The following is a 16302-nucleotide window of genomic DNA, read 5'->3' as shown; positions in this document are numbered from 1 at the left end:
TAAAAATTGGCTGAGGATTTAAGTTTGGGATGAAAAGAAAAGTTGGGAGGGAAGGAGGTGGCCTAGGATGGGTAAAAATGGTAAAAGAGTGCTTTAAATTTGGATGTGTTGATTTTGAGACTGTTTATTTAAATCTGTCTTCTAAATACTTTCTTTGAGGTGATTTCTTTGTCTTTTTTATTCACCCCCAGGTTACTTCTGGAAACATTTTATCCAGAATACATCCCTGAGATCTAATGCACAAGCTTTAGCATTATTTCACTATATTCACTTTTTCTTATCCAAACGTCTGTTACTTTGTCTATATGTGTTACAACTCAGTGCTTCCAGTTTGAAGTAAAATTCAAAGTTGTCTGTCAGACTTTTAGTATCCCTTTTAATTCTAAACTAGTAAATGCTGGGCTAAGAAATATTTGAGTTAATATGAAAGGTAACAAATTATGTAGTATTTTTTTCAGAAATACTTTATTATGAAGCTGCTATGTATATCATATTGTTACTCCCAGACTACAGATACATTCTGCAAATGTATTTACTATAACTAAATGTTTAATCTGAGTGTTGCAAATGAGTTATTCAAAGCAGTCAGGTTTTTCTAATTAGGTTAAGTGGTAGAATATAACTTTTATTATTTATATTTAAGGGAATTTCCCCCCAAAATTTATTTTTCACTTATCTGACTTCTATTTTTCCATTTTTAAAGGTATTTTCTCCTAGATTTCATCTGTTTTACTTGTTAATTTTTATTTTTATATAATTTCAGAATTACAGAACAGTTGAAAGAATAGTGCAAAGAATTCCCTTACACTCTTCATACAGATTCTCCACATGTTAACATGTGGAGAATTTGCTCTATATGTACATACATAAATATGATCACATCCATTTACTTTTTTCTGAATCATTTACAAGTTACAGACATAATGTCCTTTTACCAACATAAGTGTTTCATTCTATGTTTCCTAAAAACAAGGCCATTCTTTCAAATAACCACAGTACAGATTTATCAAAATGAGAAAATTAAATGTATAAACAAGTGGTGGTACAGCCATATAGTGATACTACTTGGCAATAAAAAGGAAAGGACTATAAGGACGCTTGAATGGCTCAGTGAGTTAAGCATCCAACTCTTTATTTCGGCCCAGATCATGATATCAGGGTCATGCGATCAAGCCCCATGTCAGGCTCTGTCTTCAGTGTGGAGTCTGTCTGTCCCTTCCCCTGATTGCATACGGCACACTCTCTCTCTAAAATAAGCAAACAAACAAATAAATAAATACTTTTTTTTTAAAAAAGGAAATGACTATTGATATATTCAACAACACAGATGTGTTAAGCTAGGTGGAAAAAGATTTAAAAAATTATATTCTATATGATTCTATTTTGTGACATTTTGGAAAAGACAAAATTATTGAGAAAAAAATCTGTTATTATGAGGGAAAGGAATTGACTATAAAGGGGCAGTGCAAGAGAATTTGGGAAATGATGAGTTGCTTTACATCTTGATTATGATAGTATTTACATAACTGTATGCTTCTTGCCGAAACTCACATAATTGTACACCAGAACAAGTGGATTTTTCTATATGTAAATTTTAAAAGTGAGGAAACAATCATGAAATTAACATCGATACAGTGTTACTAGCTCATCTATAGAACTTACTCAGATTTTCCCAATTGTTCCAATAATATCCTTTATACCATTATGTCATGATGCCCACCCAGTAGTTACCCATCAAAATCAAATGAAATTGGGGATCAGGAGGAAGAAAATTGTGGGTATGGCCTAGAGAGGCACTACTCATCCTGTTAGGTGCAGATCACTATTCTTCATTATATAATTCTGTATAGAGAAGTTTATCATCAATTTTGCTTTAACCCCCCAGAATAATGTCAGATCACAGGTTGCATTTAGTTATCCTGTCTCTTTAGTTTCCTTTCATCTGAAACAGATCCTTAGTCTTTGTATTTCATGACTCTGACATTTTTTTGTTAAGTACAGACTAGTAATTTGGGTTATCTAATGTTTTCGTATGAACAGATTGAGATTATGTGTTTTGGGCAAGGTTTCCTCAGAAGTAGTAATGTGTTCTCAGTGCATCGTATCAGAGGCACATACTTTTTAAAAAAGATTTTATTTATTTATTAGAGAGAGAGAGTAAGTGATCACAAGCAGGGGGACGGGTAAAGGGAGAAGCAAGCTCCCCTCTGAGCAGGAAGCCTGATTCGGGACTTGATACCAGGACCCCGGGATCATGACCTGAGCCAAATGCAGACACTTAACTAACTGAGGCACCTGGGCACCCAGGGGGCACATAATGTTAAGGTGGTGTCTACCACATCTCTCCACTGTGAGGTTATTGTTTTTCCTTTTGTAATATTAAATATCTCATGAACATGTATTTTAAGATCATGTAACTATCCTGTTATTTGTCTAACTCTCACCTACTAATTTCTGGCATGAGTCTTGCTTGCATCAAGTGGTTACCCTTAAATAGAACTTACTGGACATAATTTAGTTTGATGACCAGTCCAGTTATGAACATGACTTATTGGGATGCACCATAGATAAAGATAAGAGGGGTAACTGTGCTCCTGATAGGAGAGCCTGGGTGATGTTGGAGAGCACACAAGCTTTGAGAACTACTGAGGTGACCACTTCGGTATACATGGGTGTTTCATCATTTCCCTCCATCCTCAAGACTGTAAACTATTTATCTGTTTGCTGGCTTTCTGGCTGTCTTCTTCACTATTAGAAGGGTGTCTTACTCCTTGCTCCTAATATCATGACTGTTTAATGTCCCTACCTCTATTTTAAGGTAATAAATTTAGTGATACCCACTCAATAGTTCCTCATCTAAATCAGATAAAGTAGAGGGTTGGGAGGAGGAATATTGTGGATATGGGCTAGATGCTGCTCATTCTATTATGTTCACATTACTATTTTCACTAAGTAATTTAGTATGTAGTTTACCATCAATTTGGTTTCACCCCATCACCTATAGACTAAAAATGTGATTTATAATAACTTCACTATTGCAGACTTCTGCCAAAAAGTAACTAGGTTTCCAAGTTTATTATGATGACATTTTAACAAAATGTAATTAATGTTGAAATATAGGACTTGCATTGAATTAAACCAGGTTGGATTATAAATGATATTGTATTTAAAGGAAGGTGGAGGGGCGCCTGGGTGGCTCAGAGGGTTAAAGCCTCTGCCTTCGGCTCAGGTCATGATCCTAGGGTCCTGGGATCGAGCCCCGCATCGGGCTCTCTGCTCCCCGGGGAGCCTGCTTCCTCCTCTCTCTCTGCCTGCCTCTCTGTCTACTTATGATCTCTGTCTGTCAAATAAATTAAAAAATAATAATAATAAAAATAAAGGAAGGTGGAACTTCATGGTCTGGGGAAGTTAGTTGCATGTTGTAAGTTTATAATTGAATATTGGCTTAAGTTTGTATTACGTAAAACACTTAATTTTAGCATTTAAAACATTTATACTTTATTTTTCTTTAAAGTTAAATATACAAGTTGATTTTATGGGTTTATTGTTGACCTTTCCCTTCCTCTGTTTATCTTAAAGTGGCATATATTGCTAGTTTCATTATTTGGACTACTTTACAGTCATTACTTCCACTGTGCCTCTAATTTTTTTGTAAATTGACTACATTACTTTTTTTCAAAATGGAGAGAAAACCCAGTTAGAACTTGGAAGTTATTGAGTCTCTGCGCCTTCCTTTTTAGCATAGCATGTTTTTTCTTCTTTGTCTTAATTTTAGGGACCATTACCTTATAGTGGTCATCACAAATGTCAGATATCAAGTTAAATATCTTTTAAGAGATTTCTGCCCAAAAAGAACACCTTACAACACGGGCCTGTCACACCAACTACAGGCAAGGCACAAGGTATACAGATGTGAGCCACAGCGGTACAGGGTCTTAAAATGACACTGTGTATGTGCTGCTTATCCTTAAATATCTTTTAAAATATAATATTTGATAGAAACAACAAAGGGTATATCTAAAATACAGTTATGATCCTATACTAATAATGTCATAGTTGTATAAAAATTTTCACATAAACTCATGTTAGAAATAATTTCTGCATCTAAAAGTAGTTCCCCAGTTAGAATGTGATGAGTATATGTAATGTAATGAGTATATCAAAATTTTCTAAACTTGCAAATTTAAAAATATTAACACTATGAATGTAGTTGTGGAAAATAAAACCCAAGTAATTTGTATTTGGATTTTCTGTACTTTGCCTTGCAGGTGGTGACTTATATGTGTTGATTACAAAATTTTTTTCCAATTATTTTGTAGTGTGGTAAAATACATATAACATAAAATTTATCATCTTAACTATTTTTTAAGTGTATGGTTCAGTGGTGTTAAATATATGCATAATATTTTGCAACCATCACCCTCATCCGTTTCCATAATTTTCATCTTGTGAAACTGAAACTCTGTACCCATTAAACAATAATTCCCTATTCCCCCACTTCTCCCAGCCCCTGGCAACCACCATTCAGCTTTCTGTATGATTTTGACTTCTCTGAGTATTTCATGTAAGTGGATTCATATAGTAATTATCTTCTTGTGACTGACTTATTTCACTTAGCATAATGTTCTCAAGGTTCATCCATGTTGTGGTATATACCAGAATTTCCTTCCTTTTAAAGGCTGAATACTATTCCATTGATACATTACCACATTTTATTTTATTTTTTACTCTTATTTATTTATTTACTTATTTTTATTATGTTAGTCACCATACAGTACTTCATTAGTTTTTGATGTAGTGTTCTATGATTCATTGTTTACGAGTAACACCCAGTGTTCCTTGCGATTCGTGCCCTCCTCAATACCCATCATCAGGATTGCCCATCTTCCCACCTGCCCCTTCCTTCTAAAACTGTCCGTTTGTTTCTGGAGTCCATAGACTCTCATGGTTTGACTCCCCTTCTGATTTCCCTTCTCCATTTTTCCCTTCCTTCTCCTAATGTCCTCCATGCTATTCCTCATGTTCCACAAATAAGTGAAACCATATGATAATTGACTTTCTCTGCTTGACTTATTTCACTTAGCATAATCTCCAGTCTCATCCATGTTGATGCAAAAGTTGGGTATTCATCCTTTCTGATGGCTGAGTAATATTCCATTTACACCACATTTTATTTATCCCTTCATCAGTCATTGGACACTTGGGTTGCTTCCATGTTATGAACACAGGTGTACACATTATCTCTTGAGACTCTGCTTTCAGTTCTTTTGAATATATACCTAGAACTGGAATTGTTGGATCTCTGATAATTCTGTTTAATTTTTGAGGAACCACCATACTCTTTTCCACAGCAGCTCAATTCTTTTATACTTCCACTAACAGTGCATAAGTGTTCCAATTTCTCAGTATCCTTGCCAATATATATTTTGGTTTTTGTCTATTTTTGATAGAGTGCTCTTAATGAATGTGATGTGGTGTCTCCATGTAGTTTTGATTTACATTCCTGAAATGATTAGTGATATTGGATATCTTTTCATGTGCTTGTTGGCCATTTGTATATCTTCTTTAGAGAACTGTCTATCCAAGTCCTTTGTACATTTTTTAATTGGGTTGTTTGGAGTTTTTTGTTTGTTTAGTTTTACAACTTCTCTATATTCTGGATTTAAAAAAAGGTTTATTTATTTTAGAGAGAGTACACGTGTGCACACATGAATGAGAGGGAGGGGCAAAGGGAGGGGGAGAAAGAGAATCCTAAAGTGGACTCCCTGCTGAGCATGGAGCCCCATGAGGGGCTCCTCCCAGGACCCCCAAGATCATGACCTGAGCTGAAATCAAGAGTCAGGTGCTTGGGGCGCCTGGGTGGTTCAGTGGGTTAAGCCTCTGCCTTTGGCTCGGGTCATGATATCAGGGTCCTGGGATTGAGCCCTGCGTCAGGCTCTCTGCTCCGAGGGGAGCCTGTTTCCCTCTCTCTCACTGCCTACCTGCTTGTGATTTCTCTCTGTCAAATAAATAAATAAAAAATTTTTAAAAATTAAAAAAAAAAAGTCAGGTGCTTAACCAACTGATCTACCCAGGAGCCCTTATATATTCTGGATGTTAATCCTTCATCAGATACATGATTTGCAGATATTTTCTCCCATCCCATGGGTTGCTATTTTATTACTCTGTTGATACTTAGAATTCTGAACTTGCTTTCAATTGGATTGGTTTGTTTTTTTTTCCTCTGTTCTTAAGTATTTAAAAATCCCATTGACATTTATCGTCTTCTAGTTGCTGTTTGAGGTGATAGTGGCAAGAATGGACTGTAATTTTATTTTAGTTTATTTTTTTAAGATTTTATTTATTTATTTATTTGACAGACAGAGATCACAAGTAGGCAGAGAGGCAGGCAGAGAGAAGGGGGGAGGAAGGCTCCCTGCTGAGCAGAGAGCCTGATGAGGGGCTCAGTCCCAGGACCCTGGGATCATGACCTTAGCTGAAGCAGAGGCCTTAACCCACTGAGCCACCCAGGCACCCCTAGACTGCAATTTTAAACCATTGATGAAATGATGTTGTTTTGAGCTAAGTACTATGTTATTTTTAATAAAAGAAAAATCGGAGAAGAGGACGAAGAGGAGGAACTATTTATTTTAGGATCCAGACTTTGAGAATTTCTAGTGACCAAACATTTACTATAGTTTAAAACTAATTATTTAAAATAGAAGGTAATAATCATGGTTTAAGTTATTCCCAGCTAAGTATAAACTGAAGCTTTCTCATGTCCAGTGTCACCTGCATTTTCAAAGACCAATAAACTAGATTCCTAATGACTGTGATCTGCTGGGCAGTGCTTAAAAATAGATGAAATACTTTCCACCTAGGTCCCTACTTAATTTTATTTATATACATGGGCATATGTTTTCCTTTATGTAAGTGTATGTCTGTATGTATATAAATCTTCAAGTGAATAAATGCATAAATATACATGGTATTCTAGCTTACAGAATTAGAAATGTAATTCAGTTTACTCCCACAGAATAAGATTGAAGATAATGAGAACTGAATTAAAGCTTACTTTCTTTCACAGAATTCCTCAGAGAGAGAAGACTGTAATAATGGCGAACCCCCTAGGAAGATAATACCAGAGAAGAATTCACTTAGACAGGTATGAAATTCAGTCTGTCTTAAAATAAAAAGCTACCAACAACAGAAGAAAAGACAGGAAACCCTCAATTTGCCATTCGTTAAGCACTGGAGCTTAAATTAAGAGTACTCTGAAGTTGAGGTGGCTGTAGCCATCAATTTCAATCAGGTAACATTGTTTTTCCAGTCTTTTAAAAATATCCTAGGTGTACAAGTAGAGGAAAGGTTGATTGCTTACGTTTAGTGAAAACAACACCAAAGAAAAGTTTTCTTGTTCAGGAAAAATAACTTGAAATGCTTCTTAAGTGCAGATAGCAGAATAGTTGGCTTTAAACTTATTTTCCTTTGAGATTCTTAATACGTTTTTTAAAAATTAACAATCATGAGGGATCTGCCTCTAGTGAAGTTAGCTCCTTTTAGTCTGAGCAGTATTTGTTTGCTTTTTCTAAAAGTAAAGGCCATTTTTGATGATGATAACTTTAAAAAAAAATTTCTCCTCACTGTACCCCACTCCCCAAAGATAACACATTTTGCTTTGAAAGTTAATTCCATGGTGCCCTCTTTTTTAAAATTAAAATGTCCAGAAACATTGGCTTAAAAAATTGCTCTTCTCACTGCCTGCAGCAACCACTAACATCTTTTGTCCCCAATAGCAACAAAAACAAGTTCACTAGAGTGTTGCCAGAGAATAGGTATACGACCTCTTCACTTTTAGTGTAAGGTTGGATAAGATGAGCACCAGCAGTAGCCAAAATATTTTCAGTTTACTTCCACTTATGGTACTATTTTAGGAAAAAAGAAAAGAGGTCTGATATTTGTCTAGTGTCCACCACAAACCTGGTATTTGTTTCATTCCGTCCTCACATTGACCCTACAGAGTTGGTAGATAGGGCCTCCGATTTATAGATGAAGAAAATGGAGACTTAGCGAGGTTGGATGACTTGCTTATTAGCTCGTCAGTGATTTAAAACCCAGATCTCAGTGTTGCTCAAGCGTGTTTCTACTTCTGCCTTCTGATTCCAAGTTTGTATAACAGTGTTAACATAGGGGAAAAGTACTTGAAACTGTGATATACTCATTTTTTATTTACTATATGGTAAAATTTGGGGGATGGGCACTTTTCCTTTTTGATAAAAATAATTGTTTAGTAAGTAGAACCGAATCCATTCAGGAAGCTTTTGTAAAAAACCTGAATGATTAGTAATTGATACTATGCAGTTACAGCTTTAACTATTTGGAGACAGACAGCTGATAATATAAATCTAAATAAATAGGACAGTATTGAGTAAGATAAATTTGGAGGGAGAAAGTCTCTGCCCACTCTACAGAAACAACTGTCAGAAAACAATGACACGACAAAAAGTTTTGGCAACTTTATTTAAGCTAACAAACGAATTTTCACTCTGCAAAGTTATAAATTAATTTTAATAGGCTGATCCAGATGGTCTATTTGGAAAATGGATAGGCTGATCTGTTGAAAATTAAACTAAATTTATCTCTCTCATACTTCAAACTGAAGCAAGAGAGAGAATCGTGCCTATTAAGTCCAGCACATACAGATGGACCAGCAGGTCACACATGGGACTAATCTGATTCATTTTAAAAATAAATGCATACATTATTGAATCATTTTCTACTTGCAAGATCCGTTGTGTGCAGTATTTGAAAGAGATATGCTGTGGCTTTTTCATTGCTTTTTAGCAGATTTGCTTCACCCTCTCCACTTTAATATAACAACCATTTTGTTTTTGTTTTTGTCTTTCCTCCTAGTGCTCCAAAATGATTTTTCTAATATCTGTCATTCAGTGTTGAGATCCAAGCTCTGGAGATTAATTAGGTCATGAGGCTTTTTCCCCTCCTCTCTTTGTAAAGGGTTTTATCTCTATTCTCTTTATGAAGAGCATGAACTCAGTGTTCTTGGAAAGAGAAATGGCCTTTAGAAACAGGGAAGTAGGAGATCCTCCTGGGGCCCTCTGAATCTTTTAGCTTCTGGGTGTTTTAACAGCCCTATGAATGCAGATTTGTAAATTTATTGCAGTGCCATCTGGTTTTTTGCTCAAACCAGATTACTGTTGGCTTGTGTCTGTCTATTGTGGTGGTCACTCCCTAGGAGCTTGCCCTCTCAATCTTAGGGAAGAGTGATGAATAGCAGGGGTCAATAGAAGCGGGTCACAGGGCAGCTGTCCAGGACTGCCCTGAACTTGATTACCCCACTGCTGATTTTTTTAATGTAGGACATAATATATAAGCTGTTTAAACTCCCTCTTTTCTCTGTTGCATGACAATAATGAAGTGCCATTTGCTCCCTCCCCCCTCCCACTTTAGTCAAGTTAATACAGATAAAAAGATGTCAAGGCTGCCTTTTACCTAGTGTTGATGTAAGTAGGATTTGCATCATATAGGCCAATCCCTTGAGATTCTTTTGCAGATATTTCTAATGGGATTTCAAGGAACTCTTTCACTATTGATTTTAAAATGCTCAGTTAAATTCTAACAAGTTTAGTATTGTTTTAAACTGATTTTATAGTTCACGTATATTGTTCTAAAATACAGTTCGCAGGTGATGATAGACTATGACCACTGCCTGGTAACTTCGAGTTATTTAAAAATTTGGAGGAGCTGAAAGAAGGGTCATCACTACAATTCTTAACAGACATTTAAAGGATAATGAGGGGATATTATAAATAACTTTAAACCACAGTTTTGGCAACTTAGATGAAGTGGACACAATCCTTGAAAAATACAACTTACTGAAACCAATGCAAAGTGAAACAAATTTGAATAGCATGATGTCTAGTAAAGAAATCACATTATCAAAAGGCCTCCAAATGGTTTCACCGGTGAATTCTATCAGACATTTGAGGAATAAATAGCTCGCTCTTGTGAAAACTCAGAAAATAGAGAAGGAAAGAATACTTCCTGACTGTATTATGAGGCCACTGTAACCATAATTCCAAAACCTGACAAAGACGTTAGCAGAAAAAGAAAATATTGAAGGAGAAAGTCAGGAGACACTACGCTCAGTGTCACCAACCCATTTTGTATACCCATTTTTCCATTTAATTTCCAGTATCAGAAGGCAGGAGAGTTGGTAGGGAAAGAGAAGCAGTGTATCCTTTTAAGGTTCTGAATTTGGGAATAATCTCCTTACCTCTTCACATTAAGTAAAGTGTGAACTTCTGTTTAAAGAATGTACAGTGGCTACAATTTTCTTTCTACTTTTGTTCCTAAAACGTGAAGCCAAGGAAACCATAGCAACTGTTTTCAGTGCTTTTATTCATATCTGCAAACAAGGGCAAAGGCCTGGGAGGATACACGAAAGTACTCATTACTTTTTGAAAATGTAGCCTTACAACATGCAACTTCTTCTTTGCTTCACATTGGTGCTAATAGGATCTGTCAGCCCTGCCTTTCTCTGTAATTGAGTAAATTGTGACCTCTGTCTAATCCTTCCCCATCCCCCATTCCCTTTGTGTATGTGTCCACTTACCATCCTGAGAACGTGGGCAGTGATAAATAAAGCATTGAGTAGAGCTCTCTCAACTCTTTGAAAGCAGCATGATGCCAGCCCTCTAGTTATATTTCTTTAAGTGTTTACGTTTTTCTGTATTCTTTCTCTTGTGTAGCTGGAACCCTGGGGATGCAAAGCCATGAGAGAGGCCAAGAAGCTAACAAAGTAGCTGTCTCCCTTGTTAGCTTGTTCCTTTATTCTTTAAAAACAAGATAAAAACCATCTGGCTCAGGGCATTACATTTTCCTCCCCCATGCACCTCTATAGATGGAGACTTCACCTGCAGTGAGGGTTTACATTGATTAGGGAGGGAGCAGTAATTCAAGCTCCCATCCTCTTCAAGGATACTTTGCAGTCTTTAAAGGTGCTGACCCACTGAGTTAAACTGTCAAGGGAGGATAAAAAAGTATCTTCATCCCAGGAGGTAACAGCTGCCAGGTTTTCAACACCTTGCACGCTGCTGGAAAAATGTCACAATTGTCAGCTGAAAGAAAAATGACTCTGTTGTCATCTTCTGTTAATGACTGGGCCTTATAAAGGGAAGTACATAAACCTTTTAGAAGGAATAAGTAGATATTTTCCTTTCCTACCCCCATGCCCCTAAATTCCCGTGTTGTTCTAAACATTACCTTAAACTAGATCCATAAAAAATAGCAGTGAAGAACTTAAACAGCCCCATATAAGCATGGAGGTCTGATTGGCATAGTTCCTTTATACAGTTGGATGAGTAGGAGGAAAAAGCGCATCACTGACACAGAAAATGACATTATAGTGTGTATTAACAAAACAACAACAACAACAAAAAGTCATTCATAAGCCAGTGAACTGAGAGAAAACATACTGTATTTCTGCTCTTTGGAGGACAATTTGTTTTCAGGCAGCATCCAGATGGGTAAATACCACGACATTTCTTTTTACAAGAGAGCCACTTCTTTTCTTCCTTTAGAAAAAAAAAAGAAAGAAACTCACTGAATTTACTTCCTTTAATAGCTCTATAATGTTTGTATATGATGGCATTCCCTTCTTTCTGATTTGATTGATGAGGGGAAAGGTTTAATGAAGTCCCTGATATTAGCGAGGCAAGTTTTTTTTTTTTTTCCTATTTGTTTTAGGTTAGTCATTTTAATTGTATTGAGTAATTAGAAGGTACACACAGCCAGGGGAGCTTTGTTCTGATAATTGCTCAAGAAAACCCATTCCCTATCTGCTGTTGCTTTGTGTTAAGACATTTCTCCCTCTAGTGGCAATAGTAAGCACTTTGACTTGGCAGTAGGCAAGGTGTAATTGCAATATGACAAACTATGCTTAAGGGACTATCTTGTAAATACTTTAGTTTGGGGTTTGGCATTATTTCATTATATATGTGTGTTTTTTTCCCCTATGAAACTTCCTACCTCTCCCCCCGCCCCCAAAGTGTTTTGGGCTTTGGATGGAAAAAATTGCCTGAGATGTTTATTAAAAAAAAAAAAAAAAATCACAGTGCATCCTGGGTAATGTTTTGCAGCTTGACTTAATTTTAGTCATCTGTTTTAATTACCTATTTATAAAAATGCTTTTGCATTTGTAGACATTATTTAATACGTTGGAAGAAGCACCTCATTTGAAATAAATAAATAAATTGTATTTATTTTAAATAGTCCGTGTAAAAGACCTTAAAGGTAATTAATGTAGGTCTCTTAAGTAAGACAAAAGTGATCTTTCCAAGTCTGATGAAGTGATTTGTTTATTTAACTTCCCACTTCGGCTGAATCCTTTAGAGTCTAATAAACTTTTTAAAAAAAACATGGTTTGGCAATTTGTGTCTAGCTACAAAAACCCTTCTTCAAAAAGAAGCAATTTAATAACAGGCTTTCTTAAAATTACTTTGAGGAAGGAAGACTGTATAGGGGGTTGGTGTTTTGTTTTATTTTTATTTCAGTGTAATCATTCTTTGATAAATTGTGTAATCACTGACTTAGTAGAAAAAAATATTATTGAACTCCCGGGTTGCAATGACCATAAAATAGTATATTTTCATATAGAGACTTGAGATATTGTGAATAAATTATAAAGGAAACAGCTTATATGCTGGTCGAAGTCCATATGGACCCAGTTCTTTTTGTGTTCAGTGCTTAATGTGGATGTACCATATTAAGAAAAATAAAAAGATGGGGGGGGAGCCTGTTGTGCCCTTCTGTATGAGTCTTTTTAAAATCTGCCCTAAGAGTAACTTGGAATGAGAACAGATATAGCATTGCATCCATTGAATGAGATTGGGTAGCATCAGTGTGGCGTTTTTAAAGCCCAGTTCCAGCTTCCCTAGATGTTGCCTTGTAGTTTGGTTTTTCTATCCCATATTCTTGCTGGGTACTTGATTTGATGTTACCATATATCTGAAGGTCCCTGTCTCCCCCTCTTCCCCACTTCCTGCCCCCCAATCACTAGCCATTTTCATTATACTATATCTTGTTTTGCTATAGGGCTGCTGAACGGATTTCTTAAGCAGCTTTTTGCAAGGTTAAAGGAAATGCAGCTTGGTAACAAGTTTGTGTCATTTTAAATATATACCTTCTAGTAAATAAGGAGAAGTCTGGCAATCAATCCCTTTTAGTGTGTTATATGTTTCACCTGACAACTAAACCTTCTATTGATTAGCCATTACTTTGTTAGATAATCCTATGTCATTGAATCCATTGTAAAAAATTAAACTCTTTAAAATGTTTTACCCTAGCAGCACTGTGAAAATTGAAAACTTGTTCAGAATTACAGCCTGCTTTCACAAAGAAGGTAGTTTTCAGCAAGGCATCTTCCTGGTTTATGCTTATGTGCTTTATATGCAATATAAAAATGTATTAAAGTACTCCAACGCAAAACTCTCTGCTTCTGGTTCAGCAATGTAAGCTACCTTTTCGAATGTTGCATGGGGACAGGGCCTATCTTGCCAGCGGCAGTTATACTCACTAGTTTAATTTTAGCCTGGAAGGAGTCTCATAATAGTAAAATATTGAATGTAAAAATACTGAATTTTTTAGCCTTTTTATTCCAGAGTGATCTTAGGACTGTGCCAAGTTGTAATTTACTAATCTGTGTGACTTCCTTGGGGGTGTAGGCAAGATCGTATACCCATTTTACAGATGGGATGGCTAGAAAACAAAAGCTTATGTATACTCTTACTCTAAAAACTCTGGCAGGTCTAGAACTGGTTTCCTAAATCTATATAATATTCCCATGGTGTCTTATACTCACTTCTGAGAGAAAAGGAATTTTGGAGGGAAACAAATTAGTTTTCTAACCTGCCATGTCTATTTTTTCCCCCAGAAAATAGCATAATATTTTTATTAATTAACTAGACAAAACTTTAGTTCATTTTCCCCCCAAATATTAACTGTATACCTTTATGTTGTTATTGGAGTAAATTTTTTGTACAGTGAACTGCGTAGATATTAGTTGTATAAGTCAATGAAAATATGATAAATCTGTCTGCCTGTGTAACCACACCCTTATCAAACTGTAGAACATTTTCATTACCCAAGAAAATATCCTTGGTCTCCTTCCAGCCAGTTTTCCCATTGCCCATGAGTCAAACATCGATCAACATACTCTCATAGGTTAGTTTCACTTTTTCTAGAATTTCATGTGATAGAATCATAGATTTTGGGGGTCTGACTTTCAGTGTAATGTTTATGAGATCCAATGATACTGCTGTGTGTATCAGTAGTGTATTCCCTTTTATTGTATATTCTGTTGAATAAATATACTGTAGTTTGTTTTCCATTCTTTTGGTGGATACCTAAGCTACTTGCATTTTTTTTTTAAGATTTTGTTTATTTATTTGGCATAGAGAGAGAGAGAGATCACAAGTAGGCAGAGAGGCAGGCAGAGAGAGAGAAGTGGAGGCAGGCTCCCCGCCGAGCAGAGAGCTGATCAATCCCAGGACCCTGAGATCATGACCTGAGCCGAAGGCAGAGACTTAACCCACTGAGCCACCCAGGCGCCCACTACTTGCATTTTTATAAATGTAGTTGCTATGGATGTTCTAATATAAAGCTTTTTTGGTGAGTATGTGTTGAATACTTCTTGATGTGCTTATTAGCTATTTGGTTGTTGTCTTTTGTGCAGTATCCATTTAAGTTTTTGTCATTTAAAAAAACTGCATTGTCTGTCTTACTGAGTTCTAGAACTCATGATATTGGCTCTTTGTGAGATATGTATTCTGAATATTTTCTCACAAACTTGCCTATTTATTCATGGTGTGTTTTGATGAGAAGTTTCTCATTTTTGAATGAAGCCCAGTCTATTAATCCTTACCTCATGATTGTACAGATACTCTTTCTTCTAGAGGGTTTGTAAGTTTTAGCTTTTACCATTAATTCTGTGATCCATCTCAAATTAAGGCTTATGTGTGCCGTTCATTATTTTCCCCAGGCTTTTTTATTCAGTTGTTTTGATACCATTGTTGAAGACATTTCCTTTCCCCATTGAATTACATTAGTGCTTTTGTCAAAAATTACTTGGCTGTACAAGTGTAGTCTATTTCTGAACGTCCTGGAGAAGAGGCTGCTGGTGGAGGCAGAGCAAAGGGTACCAGCAGCTGAGGCACTGACCAACCCCTGCTTTAGATTCGACAGAAGACAAGCTCAAGTCCTCTTTTTTTAGTTGTGTGTATCAGTAGTGTATTCTCCTTTATTGTTTGTAAATAAGGCACCAAATACTACACTGTCTTGATCATTACAGCTTTAGTAAGTCTGAATCAAGTAGTGTGAGTCTTTAATATTCTTAATTTTAATATTGTTTTGGTTATCATAGATACATTTCTGTATAAATTTTAGAATCATTAGCAATTTCTTTTAAGAAGTCTGCAGGGTTTTGATTTGGATTTTAAATATATTCTGGGACACACACACATACACATACACATTCTCTCTCTCTCTCTCATATATTCATTTCAGTAGAATTACCCTCTCAATAATATTGAGTCTTTCAGTCTATAAACATAGTATATGTCTCCATTTAATTTTGTCTTTTTAAATTTTTCTAAGCAGTATTTCTTAGTTTTCAGTGTACATTTCTTACACAGATTTATTTCTATTTAATGTTTTTCAATGTTAGTATAAATTTTTTCATTTGATTTTATATTCTTGACCCTCTTTCCTGTCATTTGTGAATAAAGACAAATTTATTTCTTCTTTTCCAAGTTATTTGCCTTTTGTTTCCTTTTTTTTTTTTTTGCTTATTTCAATGACAATGGCCTCTGATATAATTTTGAATAGTTGTGATAAGGGAGCATCTTTGCCTTGTTCCCAGTCTCAGAGGGACTGTGTTTGGTCTTTTGTCACTAAGTATGATGTTAGTTGAAATTTTTTTAGATGTCCTTTATGGGATTAAGAAAGTTCCCTTTTATTTCTGGCTTGCTGAGATTTTGTTTTATTGTTGTTATTGTCATTATGAGTGAGTGTTTAATTTTGTCAAATGCTCCCCTTCACACTTGCTCTGTTAATATGGTTAATTACATTAATTGACTTCATTAAGAATTTTTGTGTCTGTATTCATGGGGGATACAGGTCTATAGTTTCCTTCATTCCTTCCTTCCTTCCTTCCTCTCTCTCTCTCTCTCTCCCCCCTTTCCTCCTTTCCCTCCTCCCATCCTCTCTCCCTCCTTTCCTTCTTCCCTCCCTCCCTCCCTTCCTTCC

General features: G+C 35.8%; 1 protein-coding gene across 3 annotated transcripts in view; it reads left to right on the top strand.

Annotated features, from left to right (window-relative positions):
• BTRC (beta-transducin repeat containing E3 ubiquitin protein ligase) overlaps window positions 1-16302 on the top strand; it is a 182160-nt gene that overhangs the window by 97285 nt on the left and 68573 nt on the right. For 2 of the 3 annotated variants that reach the window (XM_080823445.1, XM_080823443.1), the window contains one exon: window positions 7067-7144. The exons of the other annotated variant lie outside the window; for it this stretch is intronic. In XM_080823445.1, the coding sequence (XP_080679571.1) occupies window positions 7067-7144 (78 nt within the window). The remainder of the gene's footprint in view (window positions 1-7066; window positions 7145-16302) is intronic. 3 annotated transcript variants of the gene reach the window in all.

Source organism: Martes martes (genome assembly GCF_963455335.1).
Source record: "Martes martes genome assembly, chromosome: 14".
Classification (NCBI taxonomy): Eukaryota; Metazoa; Chordata; class Mammalia; order Carnivora; family Mustelidae; genus Martes; species Martes martes.
The sequence above is the reverse complement of the archived record's forward strand: the minus strand, read 5'-3'. Positions and strand labels throughout refer to the sequence as shown.